At 42.0% G+C, this 16,839-nt stretch overlaps 3 protein-coding genes across 4 annotated transcripts in view; 2 read left to right on the top strand and 1 right to left on the bottom strand.

Annotated features, from left to right (window-relative positions):
- LOC115025382 (disks large-associated protein 1-like) overlaps positions 1 to 3,610 on the top strand; it is a 79,721-nt gene extending 76,111 nt beyond the window's left edge. The window contains 3 exon segments of the mRNA XM_029457574.1: positions 340 to 431; positions 1,129 to 1,281; positions 1,801 to 3,610. Coding sequence (XP_029313434.1) covers positions 340 to 431; positions 1,129 to 1,281; positions 1,801 to 2,019 — 464 coding nt within the window. The 3' untranslated portion in view covers positions 2,020 to 3,610.
- A 2,079-nt stretch (positions 3,611 to 5,689) lies between these two features.
- tgif1 (TGFB-induced factor homeobox 1) lies at positions 5,690 to 10,593 on the bottom strand. The gene is given in 4 exon segments (XM_029457786.1): positions 5,690 to 7,047; positions 7,049 to 7,335; positions 8,062 to 8,291; positions 10,113 to 10,593. Coding segments are annotated over 4 exon segments (915 nt in total). The 5' UTR covers positions 10,129 to 10,593; the 3' UTR covers positions 5,690 to 6,665.
- otud1 (OTU deubiquitinase 1) lies at positions 9,187 to 15,313 on the top strand. 2 transcript variants are annotated; one of them, XM_029457784.1, is made up of 2 exons: positions 9,187 to 9,206; positions 13,362 to 15,313. In XM_029457784.1, exons 1-2 carry the CDS (start codon positions 9,202 to 9,204, stop codon positions 14,731 to 14,733), a joined length of 1,377 nt encoding a protein of 458 aa, XP_029313644.1. In that variant the 5' UTR covers positions 9,187 to 9,201; the 3' UTR covers positions 14,734 to 15,313. The 2 variants fall into 2 exon arrangements, with proteins under 2 accessions (XP_029313644.1, XP_029313645.1); XM_029457785.1 differs by lacking the exon at positions 9,187 to 9,206 and adding an exon at positions 9,511 to 9,529.
- Positions 15,314 to 16,839: the final 1,526 nt, after the last annotated feature.

Here is a 16,839-nt window from a genome sequence, read left to right as displayed (position 1 = left end):
TAGGACCATATGCTTGAGTTTTAAGTCTCTTTTTGATACACGACAGCACTTAAAACATGTATTATGTTGTATGTGTTGAAAATATGGCATTTTGAATTATTAAGTGCTATTTTTGCATATTCTTTATTTTTTTTTAATTTCAGTAATAATTTCTACCTAAATGACTTCTGTTTATGAGAGGCACAGATAAAAGAGGATTCTAGCGTATCCTTTCATGTTTCCTCACAAATGCACCTTCTCTGTTAGCGCTGCAACATGCCTGCAGTATGCGGTTCTGTGAATAATTGCATTGTGTGTGTGTGTGCGCGTGTGCGTGCATGCATGTGTGTCTTTCTGCAGTCCTGGGGAAGATCCGCAGTGCAGTGGGGAGTGCCCAGCTGCTGATGTCCCAGAAGTTCCAGCAGTTCCGGGAGCTATGTGAGGAGAATCTGGTATGTGTCACCTCATCCTCTGCATGCTTCCCCAGCCCTCACGCCCTCCTTCTCCCCCTCCCCCCCCCCCCCCCCCAAACACTGACATCATCCTGCACAAATCATCCTGACAGGCCAGCCCTCATTTACTATGCATCTAGTGTAGAGTGTGCATCTGCACACCCTTACTGTCTCTCACGTACAAAAAGAATAGAACTTGCTGTGTGAAAACTAGAGTCTGACAAACAGGATTTCTTTAGATGCTGATACCAATACATGTGTGTTTGTGTGTATATATATATATATATATATATATATATACACATATGTGTGTGTGTATATATATATATATATATATATATATATATATATATATATATATATATATATATATATATATATTGAAGTAGCCAAAAGCTTTTGTTGTGCAGATATTCATTTTTATATTCTATTTGCATGTCAAAATGTTATAATGCCCTGTGTTGCGTAATTGACGATTATAACAATAAGCCCTGTCATTTGGAAACAGTGGATTTTTTATATATATATATATAATATATTCATTATTAATTATAATATGCATAAAAATAAGCGCAAATGGGAAAATCTCTATATTTATAGCAACAGCCTCTTTCCAAACATGTGTGATAGGCATATAAAGAATATGTGTTTGTATGTGTGTGATTATGTATTTTGTATGTGTTTTTTTATCTATCAGAACCCAAATGCACATCCACGGCCCATGTCCCAGGACCTGGCAGGTTTCTGGGACATGCTCCAGCTGTCAATCGAGAACATTAGCCTGAAGTTTGATGAACTCCACCAACTCAAAGCCAACAACTGGAAACCTCTGACACCACCAGAAATTCAGGTGCAAAAACTACAAATTTAAAATTCATCTAATCTCAATTTTGTTTTGGAATGCTTTACTAACCCGCATGCTATCTGCTGTCATTACTTTACACTTTAAACTGGAAGTCCTAATGATTCACAGCTAAGCTTTGTTGTAGCATGCACATATGTGTTGCATACTGTCATGTTGCCTGCCTGACGTCACCACTTGTATTTGTGTTTGTTCTGTCTTGTTGTCGACAGTGAGCTGCTTTTGAGAAGCTACTCTACCTGCCATGCACCGTTGGGGCCTCGCCGTCTCCAATGGTCAATTTTACCTCACGCTATGGCCACCGCCGTGCTCTCTTACCCCACACAAATGGCTGCCACTGTGACGCATATTATTGCATGCACTGACAATATACCGACCAACAGCTACACCGCTCTTTCTAACCATTACGCAAGCTGGCTGCAGTTGTGTTGCTCCTTACTGTGTTTACCTGCAGCTTGCCATGAGGACTCAGTGGTCTGTCATTAAGAATTTGTCATTCCTGTCCAGGAGAGAAGGATACCCCCTCCCGTGCCAAAGAAGCCCCTGAAGGGCCACCACCCTTCCCTGGCTAGGGACCGCTCGCTGGAGAGCTCCGAGCGCCAGCGTCTGGAGGCTCGCAAACGCCTGCTTGCTGCCAAACGTGCCGCGTCGGTTCGGCAGAGCTCTGCTACCGAGAGCGCAGACAGTATCGAGATCTATATCCCAGAGGCTCAAACCAGACTATGAGACAAACAAATGTCATGTACTCACACACATGCCCTAAACACTGTCCCATACACACTATAGCACCGAATGGTAAGGCTAGGGTGCTAACATAACATACTCACTTTTTTTGCGGACTTCCCAGATCACTGTGGGGTCAGTCACAATGGAAGAAGAAATGTACATTTACAGTATTAATTTATTAATTTATTGATCTATCATCCCCCCTCGTCCCTCATTTCCTTCTCCCAGCTTTGATGTAGCAGTCCCTCCTCTTCCTGAACCTCCACCCACCCCTCACTGACAGAAGAAGTACCTTGCAATCCCTTTTTTAAGTGGCCTAATACTACAAAGAAAGCCAGGTGTGATGCTTCACGTTATTATGTTTTATGTTATTGTGTTTATTATTCTGAGAATCAGAGGAAAACAGGAAAGGAGCATGCATGTTCATGTGGAGTGTGTGTGTGTGTATACACACAATGATGAGGTCAAATGTCAAATGGAGAGACCACACCTATTGACTCATGTTCAATTTTATTTTTATATTTGTAATAAATACCACAAACTGATTCTAATCATACCATGAGCTGGGAAGATTTCGAATTGTATAATGAGGTCAAACATTAGAAAATAATGGTGAAAAGGAAACTATAGTGTCGGTTAGCGAAACAATTCTCCCTCTGTCTGAAAACGGGTCTTTCCAGCAGCAAAAGGTCGACCCCCGTAAGGTCAAGAGGTCAGACTTTGATCCTCAAGGTGAGGCAAAGTGGTTCTTGAGTCAGGAGCAGATTTTGAGCTTCTGCAAAGAGTGACATTGACTGAAAGAAGCACTGTTGTGATGAAAAATGCCACAAACCTAATCTGTCTGTGTGTGTGTGTGTCCGTCTGTGTGTGTGGGTGTGGGAGTGTGATTCAGACGTTCATTTCAAAAGTGCTTCCTATTTTCTGGGTCAGAATGGTCCTAGATATAATTGAAGATTAAGGTAGCAGTATCAACTAACAGTAAACAACCCACCCATCTTGTCTCATTCTAAACTGAGTGAAACATGTCTGTATAAAGAACATGCAGACTAATGACATGCATGCTGACACAAGGTAACTGATATTGTTTTTGTCTTTTTTAAATCATATCTCATATTGCATTCATAGTCTTCTGTGTTACAGACGATGCTAAAATACTGATATTTGGTACAATACAGGTAGTTATACTATATTTTATTATGTCATTTTAGACGAGAGGTTTATCGACAGTATTGAGACTAAAGGACTGAAAAGGGACTATTTTCTCTTCACTGTGTGTGTGCACTATCTCTGCCTCAAAATGAAGCAATTATGTGAAGGTCATACAAAAGATATCCAACTTGTAATATTTTGTATTCATGTTTAATTTATTGTCTAGGAAAACAATGACATTGACATTGTGATTATTATTATTATTATTATGCACTGACAACAAGGCCCTTATACTGTTTTGTTTTATTTATGTTGATTCTTTAGCATGACAGGCACCTTTTTGTCTTTTTTGTTTCAGTGATCAGCCTTAATTTCTAATATGATAGTTGAGCACAACAGCAGTCTCAGGGGAAGATGAGTGTGTGTGTGTGTGTGTGTGTCTGAGAGTGTGACTGATGTATGTGACCCATGGCTTTGTCTCTTACTGTATATATCCCCAGTCACCAACGATAGGCCATGATCTTAAAATAGTACCCATGCCATTTTCTTTGAATGATGTTCCTATCGAACATCTCAGCCCTAATTGCTTCAATGTAACAAGGTATTTCTGTCAGCTGCTTGAATGTGGAGACAATCCTGAGCCAGTTTACCACCACATAATTGTTTTGATAACAGAACAGCAGGACTTTGGTGTGTAGTTCGATTCTCTGTATTGATCCGAGAAGGTTTTGTGCCATTGGATAATTCTAGGTGAGGATGTAGTCCTGCCGGTTGTCCCTATTAAACGGCTACCTGAAGTTTTCATTGAGCAACGTTTGAGAAGGAACTCCAGTGATGAAGTAACCGTACAGTATGATTTGTATTTCCTTTAGTTGGTCGATATGAAGTTTAGAGAGGATGCATAAAGTAACAATAGTTCAAACCTAATGCCATTTTATGTAGATGAAGCTCATTTGAGTATTTTTTACTTTGGAACTTGTATTTGGATATAATTGTCTGTCAAATGATTGACTTCTTATTTATGTTTATTATATTAACATATCAATATAATGCTCCTGGTATAGCAGGGAGTTAGAAAGCAGAATGTTGGATTGTGGTTAATTGCTAAACTCAAAAGACACTCCAGCACTCCTGAAGCTTGTGATGTAGTTATATTAAAACAACATTCAGATAAACATTTGTATATAAATGAATGTTTCCCTATGTAAATGTAAACTAAAAAATGATCAAATAACATATTAAGCAGATATACATTTTGTAATTAATGTTATTACACTGTTGATGTTATGGCACGTGTATGAGCTCTTATCAGCATTAAAACAAATATATCATTGCCATCATTTTGTCGTGGTAATTTCATTCTGTCTCCACATGTGTTTTCAATTGGAATATAATTAAACAGATTACAAGGCCAGCATGGTGTGCTTACAGGGCATTCCCCTTCCGCAGGGGCGGGTCCCCATAATTAGACAGCACTTTTGGCCTTGGCAGAGCCCCGACACTCCTGTACATGTAGCTTCTGGTGAGTCGTCACTCACACATCAGTCATGCTGATGGGAGGCATGTGACCTCAGTGGCCAGAGTTCAGGGTGTGGGGGGGGGGGGGTGTGCGGTGGTGGTGGTGATGAAAGAGGGGGTTGTGGAAATGGGTGTCGTCTTTGTATAACGCCTGGCCCAGGGTCAGTCTACCTTTCAGATGGCCCACCACAGTGGACCACAGCTACCCACTGTGTGCCTGGAGGTCTGTTTAAACCTTTAGTGTTTACATCCTCAACCAACCAGAGCGCTCGCTTCTGACAGGCAGCATCCGACAAAAGGTGGAAATGCATTCTGAACATTTTCAGACACTGACTAGTCAATAAAATATCATCATCAAAAATCATGTGTTTATTTTATATTGCCTGATCGATCCAGCAGCTCACGGGTTAGTGAAGACAGAGTTCTGATTGTTTAATGGGTCTTTTTCATGAAAGAAAAAAAACAACCTCAGCGAAAGTTTTCCCTTTCAAATCAGAAAAATAGGTTGTTGAGCTTCCGAGAAGAATATGTGAAAAATGAGAGGGTGGCTCTCAGCAAACATAAACAACACATCCTATTGAGGCCAATAGAGAAGCTTCAGCGGGACCAGAAGGGAACAGCTGTCCTGCTAGCCTTGAACGAGCCAGCGTACTCCGTTGTAAGCTGACTTACATTGACTCTATTGAGATGCAGGAACACATAAAGCCCCGCTGGCAAGAACTGTTGACGTCTGTCGTTTGCTCGTGTTAATTTATGCAGGATTATGCTAATTGCCAGGAGCCGTTGTAAACCTCTCACACACACAGGAATGTCTCTGAATGCCTAACGGTAGCCTGTGGAAAGACGTGAATACTAGACTATTTCTGTCCCGCTCTCCCTCCTTTAATTTACTGAACATTCTGACTCATTACACTCTCCTTATCCTTAAGGGATGAGTCAGTAATAGTATCAAAGATGCGCATGATCCGCAGGCGGGAAAATACCAAATGATCAATTCTGGAGATGTAGAAAAACAAAACTTTATTTGAATCCCATGTGACCCCTATTTGCCACAAGCATTGCACAGTATGAAAAGAAATCACATCATTGGGCATCATGTCACATTAACTATACACATGGTTCTATTATACATGAAAATGCTTTTTTGGTGATTTCAAAAAAAATGCCGTCTTTGTCAGGTTGTAAAACAGCAAATGCAGAAAAGACATCTGTAGTGTTTCATTTTCCAGTCCACTGGCCGTCGTTTTCGCTGAGTGATGGGATGAAGGTTCAGACTAAGAACCTGCTACATTGGTCATCTGAAATATCCCTTGGTGGGGGAAAAAAAAAAAGTATAAAACAAAAAGCATAGGTTTTTTTCTTTTAAAATAGCTAAAAGTAAAATGACAAAATAAAAACTATACTTATACTCATGAAAACACAAAACATTTACTACAGTAGTGAATATGTTTGTCATAGATGCTGAGAGCAAAGTATGTTTAAGACACTGAGATGACCTTCCTCTGCCTTTAGTGTGCAAACAAACGAGGCAGACCAATCAGGAACTGATCTCTGAAATGTATAACAGTAAACGTGTGTAGACGCGACCCATCTGTCTGATAGGTCTGTGAAGGAGGGCTGATTCTAGTTAATTCTCCGTCCTCTACAACTATATACAGTATAATGGAAAGACGTAAGACAGGCAGCATTTCTCTGATAACATTTTTGGTCCCTGTGTGCAAATAAGATACACATGTAGATACATACGCATGTATGTGAAATGGATAAACAACTTACAGCCAAGGCACCTCGATACAGTTCTTTTTCAATAAAAAAACATTCTCATCAATTTGATTGGTATACCAAAAATAGAAATGATCAGGCTTTCATGTGGATTTGTTCTCAATTGCGTGCAGACAAGTCACTGAACTCAGAGGAGTTCCATAGTCGAGACACAAAGTCAGTCTCTATTCCCTCTTCTTCTTCTTCTTCTGTCACTTTTAGGACACCAGCTGTTTGGCTTGCAGCTCCATCTCTGCAGCCCGTTTGAGGGCCACGTCCACCAGGAGCTGGAAACCGCTGAAGTCTTGTGTGAGGTCTGGAGGGGTGGGGGGAGGGGTGTTGAAAAGCCCGCTGCGGGGGCTCAGGTTGCCCTCCATGCCGGTGCTGCTGAGGATGGTGGTAGTGGTGGGGAGAGGCTGGCTGCCTGGCCCTTCATCCTGGCACCTGAGCAGCGCCTGAACCTGCACAGCCTGCAACAGCTCTGCTGCCCTGTCACAGTTCATTCCTGGCACAGACGGGTGGGAGGCTGTCGGGCTGGCCTGCATTGCTGAGGTGACAGTGGTGTGACAGATGACAGAGGGCCGGGTGGGTACTGAGCCCCGGAGAAGGGGACAAGGAGGTTGGAGAGGGTAAGGAGGGAGACGCCGCCTTCCTCAGGACTCCGGGCACGGCGGGTTCGAAGCAGGAGGGGTGTAGAACACGTTTGTCGTAGCTCTCCTCCGTACCGGCTGAAGGACTGCTGTGTTTCGGGGACTGGGAGCTGTCAGAGAAGCTGTCGCCTGCTTTGCTACCTTTTCTGGATATGGTAAACTGGTTAGGGTCTTTGCCATCTTTCCTCAGCATCTCTGGGAGAAGTCTCCGCCGTGCGTTAATGAACCAGTTGCACACCTGGAGAAGACAACAACAAAACCATGCTGTGAGAAAGCTGCATTGCATGGTTCACTTATGTGTTGCCATGCTGGTACACTTATCGCCCCTGTGCGGATTGCACCTGCGTCTTCAATGGAGAAATCAAAAAGAATGGGTAAACATCACCCATCACACACTAACTGACACCAGAGGCTGTGTATTTCACACTATTAGCATTATGGCTAACATCTCAAAGTATGACAAGCTTATTTTTCAACACAAAGGAGCATTTGGACTTCTTAATCCTGTACTCAAAATAAATTCTCATGAAAAGTGATCTCCTCTGTCATAGCAGTAATCACGGTCATCTCTCATCTTTTCTTCCCAGTGCTCCAGGCTAGTCGTAACTGGCCCAGGAAGACTTGCAGCTCCAACCATGTAAATGACTCTGCATTGTTCCCAGACAGCTGGGATGGAAAGGGGCTGGAGGGAGGGAAATTCCTGTCCGAGTGCCTCAGCCAAGCCCACAGCACACAGGGAGTGAGTTTACTCACGTTGTCTCAGGCTTTTAATGTTGCAACATCAAGCTGGTTTGGATGACCTTCAATTCACTGTTTGTGTGTCATGTTTTGTTTGTCATCTAGACAGGAAATGATTCAGTCAAGCTGACACTAGCTTCCTCTTGACTTTTACACTGGTGTGTTTACGCTCTAAGTGTTTACTCTGACTCTAATCTTATCTTTTCAGTCATATCAGAGTCCATACCTGTAGTGTGGAGAGCTGAGTCTGTTTGGACAGGAGGGCTTTCTCCTGCTCAGAGGGGTAAGCGTTGTAACGGTGCTCGTACAGCCAGTCCCTGAGGATCTGAACGGACTCTTTGGGTAGATTCCCCCGCCGTTTCCTCTTCCCGTTGCTCCCCGAGCTGGACGACAGATCCAGAGGGGCGTCCACGCTGTCCTCGTCATCCGTCTCACTCCCTGACAGCATCATCAAACCTGCGCAGGCGAGGAGGAAAAAAAAGAGCGCATGAGAAACGGGACAAAAGAATATGTATCCTGTTATGTCAACCACCCTGGTGTCCGTCTCCCAGCCGCTCTGCCGCAGCCATTCACCAAACACAAGCTGTCTGGGAGGCAGCTGATGTGTCAGAAGCAAGCTGTCAAGTTCAGCCATGTGATTCATATAAGGAGTGAGGGAGGGTGTGAGGAGGAGGAGGGAGCGAGCCCAGGGAGGGAGGGAGGGATGAAGGGGAGGGGGGGGGCGTCACAAAGGCTGGTCTGATGCTGTGTCAGTTATAAAACCTGCCTCAACAAATACAAGCCAGGTCTTTTGCTCTGACTGAGAGCACACCTTGCATGCTTGGATAAGTAAAGTACACCGGGCTGACCACAAGAACAATCCGTGTATAAAAGGGAGATTTTGGTTTTTGTTTTTTTTTTGTTGCAAAGATTACAGAGTTCCTCTCTTATTTAATTTGGCGTTTGAAGCACGTCTAATCAAAGTCAATCATGATCAAACAGGATTTGGGCCTTTGGATTACATTAAATGGGGGGGGGGGGAATAAGCCTGCTAATTAACTGTTCAAACTTTGATCAGATTTTTTTTTTGTCAGCCATTAGTCTGTTTTCAGTGTGGTGTTCAGCATATGTTAAGTGTTATAGAAAGTAGGGTGACACAAGTATTAAATATAAAGAAGCTCTTCATTATGTTTTAGCTCATAGGATGTTTAGGTGACTATATCTACACATGGATACCAGCAGCTTTCCACGCAGGCAGCCCAGACGCCATTAAGAACATTGAGACATAAGATCAGAGGATATTTAATCCACTACCCTGTGCAGTCTGCTCGGAGGCAAACTAGTGGGAAAGGAGTAAGAAAGTTCCCAAGTCTGAGCGGCCAACAGGATGAGGTAATTACGTAGGCTGGAGCGAGGGGAAGGGGGAGGGGAGACCTGTTGCAAATCAGCGTCTCCAGACTAAACAAAAGAATCTAGGGCTGCGTGGTTCTTTGTATGCAATTCAAAAGTTTCTACACGCAAACAGTGAGTTCGCCATAAACTTAACTCCCTCCGAAATATCATAGCTTTACTGAGTGGTCAGAAAATACGTTACAGAGCCTCCAAGACACTGGTTTTGTGAGTTTAAACAACTTGTAAGGGGGTTCTATTGTGTGTGCGCGCTGCACCACGAGGTCCATGAATGTAACAAGGCAACAGCAACTTCCCACAATGAGGTCAGGATGAACATTAGCCTACATTTGGATTTGGATACAATATAAAAAAGGCGCTGGAGGGGTTTCCGTTCCGTGGTAGATAGTTACAAGATGCTAGGTATCGATTTGTGAAGCATGCACGGTGTTAAAATGTTAACAAACTCTCCCAACTCCCCAATAGTCGCCAAACTTTGACTTGTAGCATCACTTTTCTCAAACTTCGACACAAATGTAGCTTTAGTCCCTCCAAATGAGTTTGTATTCAGACTAAAAGCAAGCATCGGTTAATTCAGTTTGGACTTTTGTATGCGAGCTCTAAAGTTGACAAGAAAAACAACACACATGGCGAAACAGTCGGGTGTTATTGTGTCAAAACTTGAATAAAGCCTATCTAATAAAACAAATAATGGGCAAACGTAGCTATATCGACTTTTGACATAGCGCCAGCACATGGCAGAAAAAGCCTCCTGTCATGTCTGGAAAGGAAACAATAGACTGCATGGTTTGCATATGAGGGAAATCGCCCTGTTAATCGCTCTTATACGCTGTCTCCGGCTATCTAAACTAATTTCGACTTTATTTTTCTCAAAAGCACTCAACCTACCCTTTTTCGCCTTCATCTCCGACCGAGAATGCCCACTTTTTCCTCGTCAGACGCAGAAGAAAATTGTCTTTGTGTTATTGCTGTGTTTTTCTTCTTTTCTCCAGATATCCCCAGCGTGTATCCGAAAATCCTTATTCATCAAAACTCGCTTGTTTCCCCTTTTTTTAAAAATAGTTTTCTCTTCTGGTCGTCCTTGTTTGGAGACGTAAGGGGGGTTACCTGAGATCTCTGCGTCCCTTCGGCTCAAAGCCCTTTTTCTCATTGACTGTGTGTTTGATCCTGAAACTGGGTGACAGCTATCTTTGACAGCTGCGTGACTCAACGCACAGAGATCCTCCCACCGTGGAGGGAAGAGGAAAAATCTCTGACATCAGCATGGCTTGTTCCACTGACATGGATACAGTCTCGCTAAGCTATTACTGCTGCAGACCCCCCTAACAAAGCCCAACAAACACCAACACCCTGTATATTAAATTATGAGCCGCAGAAAGGCGTTGATTTAGGCGCGCAGACAGAATGACAACAACAACACAAACAGGCTGGTGGAGAGACACTGCGGACCTCGTGGTAACTCACACAAATAACAACCACGATACAACAAAAATCACATTATCGCTACAGGCTATTTATTTTATTTTAGTTTTGTACAGATTGTGACTTTTGTGCATGTGTGATAGTCGGTAATACGTTTAGACATTGTCGCACTTTGGTTTTATTTGCTTTGCTATGACCTCAGTATTTTTGTATAACACCTCGTGCATAAATATCAGTGGCATTTAATTGCTTTTCTGTAATACTCTGTGTTTTCTGTTAGCTTAAATGTCATTGTATCGCCATATAATCGTGAATAACAAGAGACCCATAGTATGTTTAGTAATACTATAATAATGTTAATAATTAATGCTGCTGCACTTCTCCCTCCAATGTTGACACTATATTAGCATATTCTGTTGTGTACCTGTAGGGGCTGTATTGCGCTTTCCCTGTGGATGTTGTGTCATTTCATTTAGAATATAAACATTATCTAAAGGACTGTTGCTTCAATTTCGAGCGGGAATAAATAAAATAGCAAAAAAAACAAAAACAAAAAGCAGTATACGTTGGTGTTAAAGGGGGATGCTGAGCCAACCAACCAGCTGGAGGTCGGTGCACCAGTTCAGGTTACTAAAGACAACAGTACAGCGAAGGAAACGATCAATGCGCTCATTTGTATGCGCTGCACAACCTTGCAGCAGCTGCTGTAGCATCGCCTCTTTGCATGCATTTGTTCCAGACAGACGTTCAATTATCTGTGTGAAGCTAAATGTCGTCCCCGTGTGTGTATTTGTGGTACTTTACTTGAATGCAACATCACTTGCCCAACATAAGGTCATCGGCCTCCCTCTGGTGGTTATTGTCCTGCTGTGCAACTCAACATGATGTTTGGTAATGTACAGTTGTTTATGGTAGAAAAAAGTAGTTTGTTTGAAAAAAACACCAACCAACAAAGAATATATATATATATATATATATATATATATATATATATATATATATATATATATATATATATATATATATATATATATATATTGTCCACTTCCATTATCGTCATCACCAAAACGGCCCATGTCATTAGAAATCCAAATAGACAACCCACCATAGTCAGTCTAACTTTATCAAGTATATTAGTTTATAACAAGTTTACTTTACAGCTGCAGTTGTAACTGACTCGACTGAGGTAGTCTATACTAAGCAGTCAAAGTAGAGAGATACTCTTTCAACCGGACAAGCTGAAACAGTCATTGTGTTAAAAATAGACACATGAGCAGGTTAGGCATGCAGCAGCCTGCTGTTGCCAGTGTTGTGCCAAGTGCACATATTTGGTGCCATTTTGGTTTAAAGGTTTAGTATAACTGTCTGCAATGCTTAAAAACACAGCAAAAGAGTTTGCCCTTTGAAAGATTAATCAAGAAAACCTTGCAAATTTCAGAACAATCGTATGAAGGAGATGTTACTTAACTAGTACCAGTACTACTTAACGGCAGGCATAACTCGGCTCAACGCTTAAAGTCAATCCACCAGCCAGGTCCATTATACTGTATAGGCTACTGTGTGTCACACCCTATAATCCTAATAATAAGGAAGCTCAAAATAATTTTTAGTATGTTTAATACTAAAAAATAATTGAGTAGGCCTAGACCTAATTGTAATGCTTGTAGTAAAGTGTGAGGCCTCTTGAAATACTTGTAAAGTGTAAAACCTAAACCTTATTTCCTCTGCCATTGTCCACATTGACTTTTTAATGACTGTTTTCATATACTTGCAAATAAAGTTTGTCACATTTACTTATTTTACATATCACCACTCAATGTATTAGACTGTGACACATCAAATCCTTAACATTTGTCGACTTGTGGTCAAACACTGACGCACTGACAGTCAGGCCCTGAAAGTGGAGAGCAGCGTCAATCCGCATACCAACAACATGAAGGAAACCGGACATAAGTGTTTTGCTTTCAAAATAAAAGTACTTATTCAAAGTTGTCATGTTACTTTAAGCTATTAAACTTTCACAAACAAGATTTATCATCTCCTTGTCATGAAAGGAGAACACCATGTTCTCCTGGAAAGTACTTGGATTAGATAATAATCTAATTATAGCAAGTTAAATTGCAAACTTAATCTTGTGGTTCTTGTACAATGACAACAAAGATATTCTAGTCTATTCTAATAATGACAACCACAACGTTAACAGTTATAGCGATTATAATAATAGAAACAACTATCCTCATTTTAAACAAAAATATGTGTATCAGGGTAGTTGGGGGAAAAAAGATTAATACAAAATGAGTAAACATGTTTTAAATCCAGAATAGGATGCATTAGGTTACTATGTAGCTTCTTATTTTTTAACCAATCCCACAATCCATGTTTACTTTCCAAGGTGCGTTGTTTTCTTTTAACTTAGTAATGCAACGTTCGTTGATATGCATTTTATTTTGAAAGCACTTAACCGGAACACTTTTCGGTTTCATTCTGTCTGATTTGACATTGTTAAAGCTGACAGTGTTTTGTTACAGTTTAAAGTCTAAAATTAGGGAGGCGCCCCAGCAGCAAATGACGCAAGAAGCTAAAGTGGATAGTCTACTCGTCTCAGTGTGTCAATGGTGTCGGGACTCAGGACCATGGAAACGTTCACTACAACTTTGCTGTTGTTGATGACATGGGGGGGTATTTTTAAATGTTGTTGTCATCTTTCCGTAACAGCCCGGCTGCGCCGTTCAGTATAAAGGACTCCTTCAAAATGCAGCTGTACAACAGTGTGCTGACACACTACCCGAGGTCGTCTCGCAAAGTTACAATAACTTTATCGACCAGATCTGAGCGTTTGAACGGGACAACAGCAAGTTCCTCTGACGCGCATAAACCAGGATTTACACAACCGTTCGCAACTTCAACGACCAACAGCGATCCGGTGAGAGAGGCTGCTTCTTCTGCAAACATGCCTGCGTTGTCATGTTACGAAGCTTCATCAATGAGGCCAGTTTACTTCACATCGACTGCTGAGATATCAATCCGCAGACCTGATGGAGTAGAGAGGTCTGTGCCTGTCCATGTCGTCAGGGAGTCCAAGACTAAACCTGACTCACCTGGTGAAAGTATCCTCTGTGGTAACTGTGGCTCTGATGTGATTGTGGACTTGATAGATCGTCTAAGAAATGGGACGGATGAGCTTTTTCATGACTGCCCACAGCTGGTTGGGAATCACCTTTTCAACAGTAACAACGTCTGCAGACCCAGAATAAAAGAAAACAAGAGGATGGTAGAAAATTCAAGTGAGGATGATACCGTTTCAGTGACCAACGCCCCCGTCAGAAGCAATGGATGGGCCTTATTACATGAAGAGGAGCTAGATCAACCTGCAGAGCTAATACAGGAAGATTTTAGGGATCTGAGCAGTGGCAAAGCTGCTCCAGCTTCGGATGAGAAACAGGCCTTTGAGCTCAGCGTTCTGCAGGATTCGCCTCCACAGAGATTCCAAGAGGATACCAACAATAAAGTCACCCGGTACCTGGCTGAAGTGGAGAAACAAAACAAGTACCTACAGGAGGGGCATAAATACAGGTACCACATCATTCCAGATGGCAACTGTCTGTACAGAGCTGTGTGCAAAGCCACGTACGGGGACCAGGCGAGGCACGGAGAGCTGAGGGAGCAGACGGTGCACCACATTGCTGACCACTTGGAAGAGTTCAACCCCATCGTTGAAGGGGATGTAGGAGAGTTCCTGATCAGCGCAGCGCAGGATGGTGCCTGGGCGGGGTACCCTGAGCTTCTCGCCATGAGCCAGATGCTGAATGTCAACATCCACCTGACAACAGGGGGGAGCTCGGAGAGCCCCACCGTCTCCACCATGGTGCACTATCTCGGGGAGGAGGACGCCTCCAAAGTGTCTATCTGGCTGAGTTGGCTGAGCAATGGTCACTACGACGTCCTCCTGGACAAGAGTCTCCCCAACCCAGAGTACGAGGACTGGTGCAGACACTCGCAGATGCAGAGGAAACGAGATGAGGAAATGGCAAAGTCCATGGCTGCCTCATTATCCAAAATGTACATTGAGCAAAATGGATCTGCGTGAAAGAAATACTGTATGTGGAGAATTAAAGGCTGCACACTGATGCAGTAGAATGCAGAAGCACTGACTCTGCTTGGTTTCTATAGGCTTGAAAATATTATTTTTTTATAAGGATTTATATTACGAGGGAAAGGAAGTGCAGTGCACATACTTTGTTTTTTGTATATGCCAGCGTTGCCAAATTAGTGGCAGTGGTTTCTGAAAGTTTTTGAAAGTGTGTGAGCCTGTTCTTTTTGATAGTTTGGGTTATGTTGATAAGGATTTAAATGCTTTAATGCTGATAAATGAATGTACATGGAAGTGGAACTGTATTTATTTGCCTTTTATTGGCAGACCTGATATTTTTCTATAATGTTTCTGCTTTGTGGGCCTTTGCCAATGACAGATACATTTGGTTTGCCAGTTGTCACTATAGCTACTGTTTAATATCTCTAGAGCTACTCTCTTTTGCACAAAAGTCCTATCAGACAAGTCCAGAGAGTTTGGTTTGTGTCAGAACTATTGAAGGGTTCTTTTTCTATTATTCCAGTTCTTTTTAGGCTTTTGACAAAATATCACAAAATAAAGTTTTGAAAAAAAACGATTTTCAGTGATTAATTTTCATGCTCATTGCCTCATTATCTGTCTCTCTTGCGTGCATTTTGACATAAATGATCATCCATTATCACAATGATAATGTCAGCGATGTCATTTTGCAGAATTGCACGCTTCTGTAATGGGATCCATCTATTAAATTACAGTGGGGCAGTTGGCAGTACTCACCCTCTATCCCACCGCTGTCCTAAAGTCAAAAGTGATGTTTGGAATTTATTGAATGCAGTGACTCAGGAGCCTGCAGCCTCTAATTCAGATCAGGCTGCAGAATTTAGTGACTGTGCTCTCTGTACACAGATCACAAGGGACCTTTGCTGTGTCAAAACTTTATGAAAGTTAAAAGCGCTAGAGTGCAATGTCACTTTAATCTGTGGATTTATTTTGTATCGTTTCCTCCACACAGTATTTTTACGATAACGCTTGGAGGCAGTGGAAACAAGCTGTAAACACAACATTGACACATCTTTTTAAGTTGTGAATATATTAGAAAACAGTTGCTTATTTACACATCTTGTAGTTACAGAGCAACATTATCATTAATTTAAAGTCTTGTTTCTGTTCGACCGGTGAATGTCAGTCCAATATTCTCTCTTCTAGCTCTGTTTTGGTCTCTCCTGAAGGAAATATCTGGCTCACCAGCAGGAATCTTAACATCTGGCTGCTGTTAGATGCTGAGCAGATAGTGTACACTGGTTTTTGCGCCAGACTGCATAATGTTGTTCGTGTTATTTTTGTCCATTTATGCCAGACCGCTAATAGCGTTGTACCTTTCTTCCACTAGGTGGCGGTGTAGTCCCCCATATACATATTGACAAAGTTACTTTACTATTATAGGAATGTGTGTTTTTTATAAATTGATTACAACGTGGGATAATTGGACCTAATGTATTGAGTAAAAGAGCTTTAAAAAAAAAGTGAAATATTTTTAGTAATAGATATTGGCGGGAAGTTTTGAGTATTTTTAATAACGTTTTAATAATTATTTTGTAGTTGCCTAATTGATAGAAAAAAATGGACAAATACCCTATGACTTTTCCTTCTGAGTTAGGTAACTAGAAGCTCCTCATGAAACATTTTCAACCTCCTACTTAAACTTTATTATGGGGTGAGTAGCCTATATTTTTCCAGAAAGCTTTACAGCGATGACGTAACCATGCAGTCATGTGCACATTAAAAAAAAAAAAAGTTTGTATCTTTTTTTTGTTATGCGGGAGAAGTGACAGTGCCTTTTCCTGTGCCGGTGTGTCCCGTATGGAGCATCAACTGTTGGGCTACAGAGCAGAGGGCCGGAGTGAGAGGACCGAGCGGGCTGCTTCCCTCCACCGCAGTACTGGCACACAGTCAGCACAGAGGCACACAGGGAGCACAGGGAAAGTCAATGACACACGCCCACCGGTGTATGTGTATGTGTATGTGTGTGTGTGTGTGTATGTGTGTGTGTGTGTGTGTGGGGGGGATAGTGTGTCTGTGAATGAATCTCGCGCGCCGAACGCACGGGGACGTGGTCACCTCGTC

This window comes from Cottoperca gobio, chromosome 20 (genome assembly GCF_900634415.1).
Source record: "Cottoperca gobio chromosome 20, fCotGob3.1, whole genome shotgun sequence".
NCBI lineage: Eukaryota > Metazoa > Chordata > Actinopteri > Perciformes > Bovichtidae > Cottoperca > Cottoperca gobio.
Note: the sequence above shows the minus strand (reverse complement) of the source record. Positions and strands in the feature narration are given on the sequence as shown.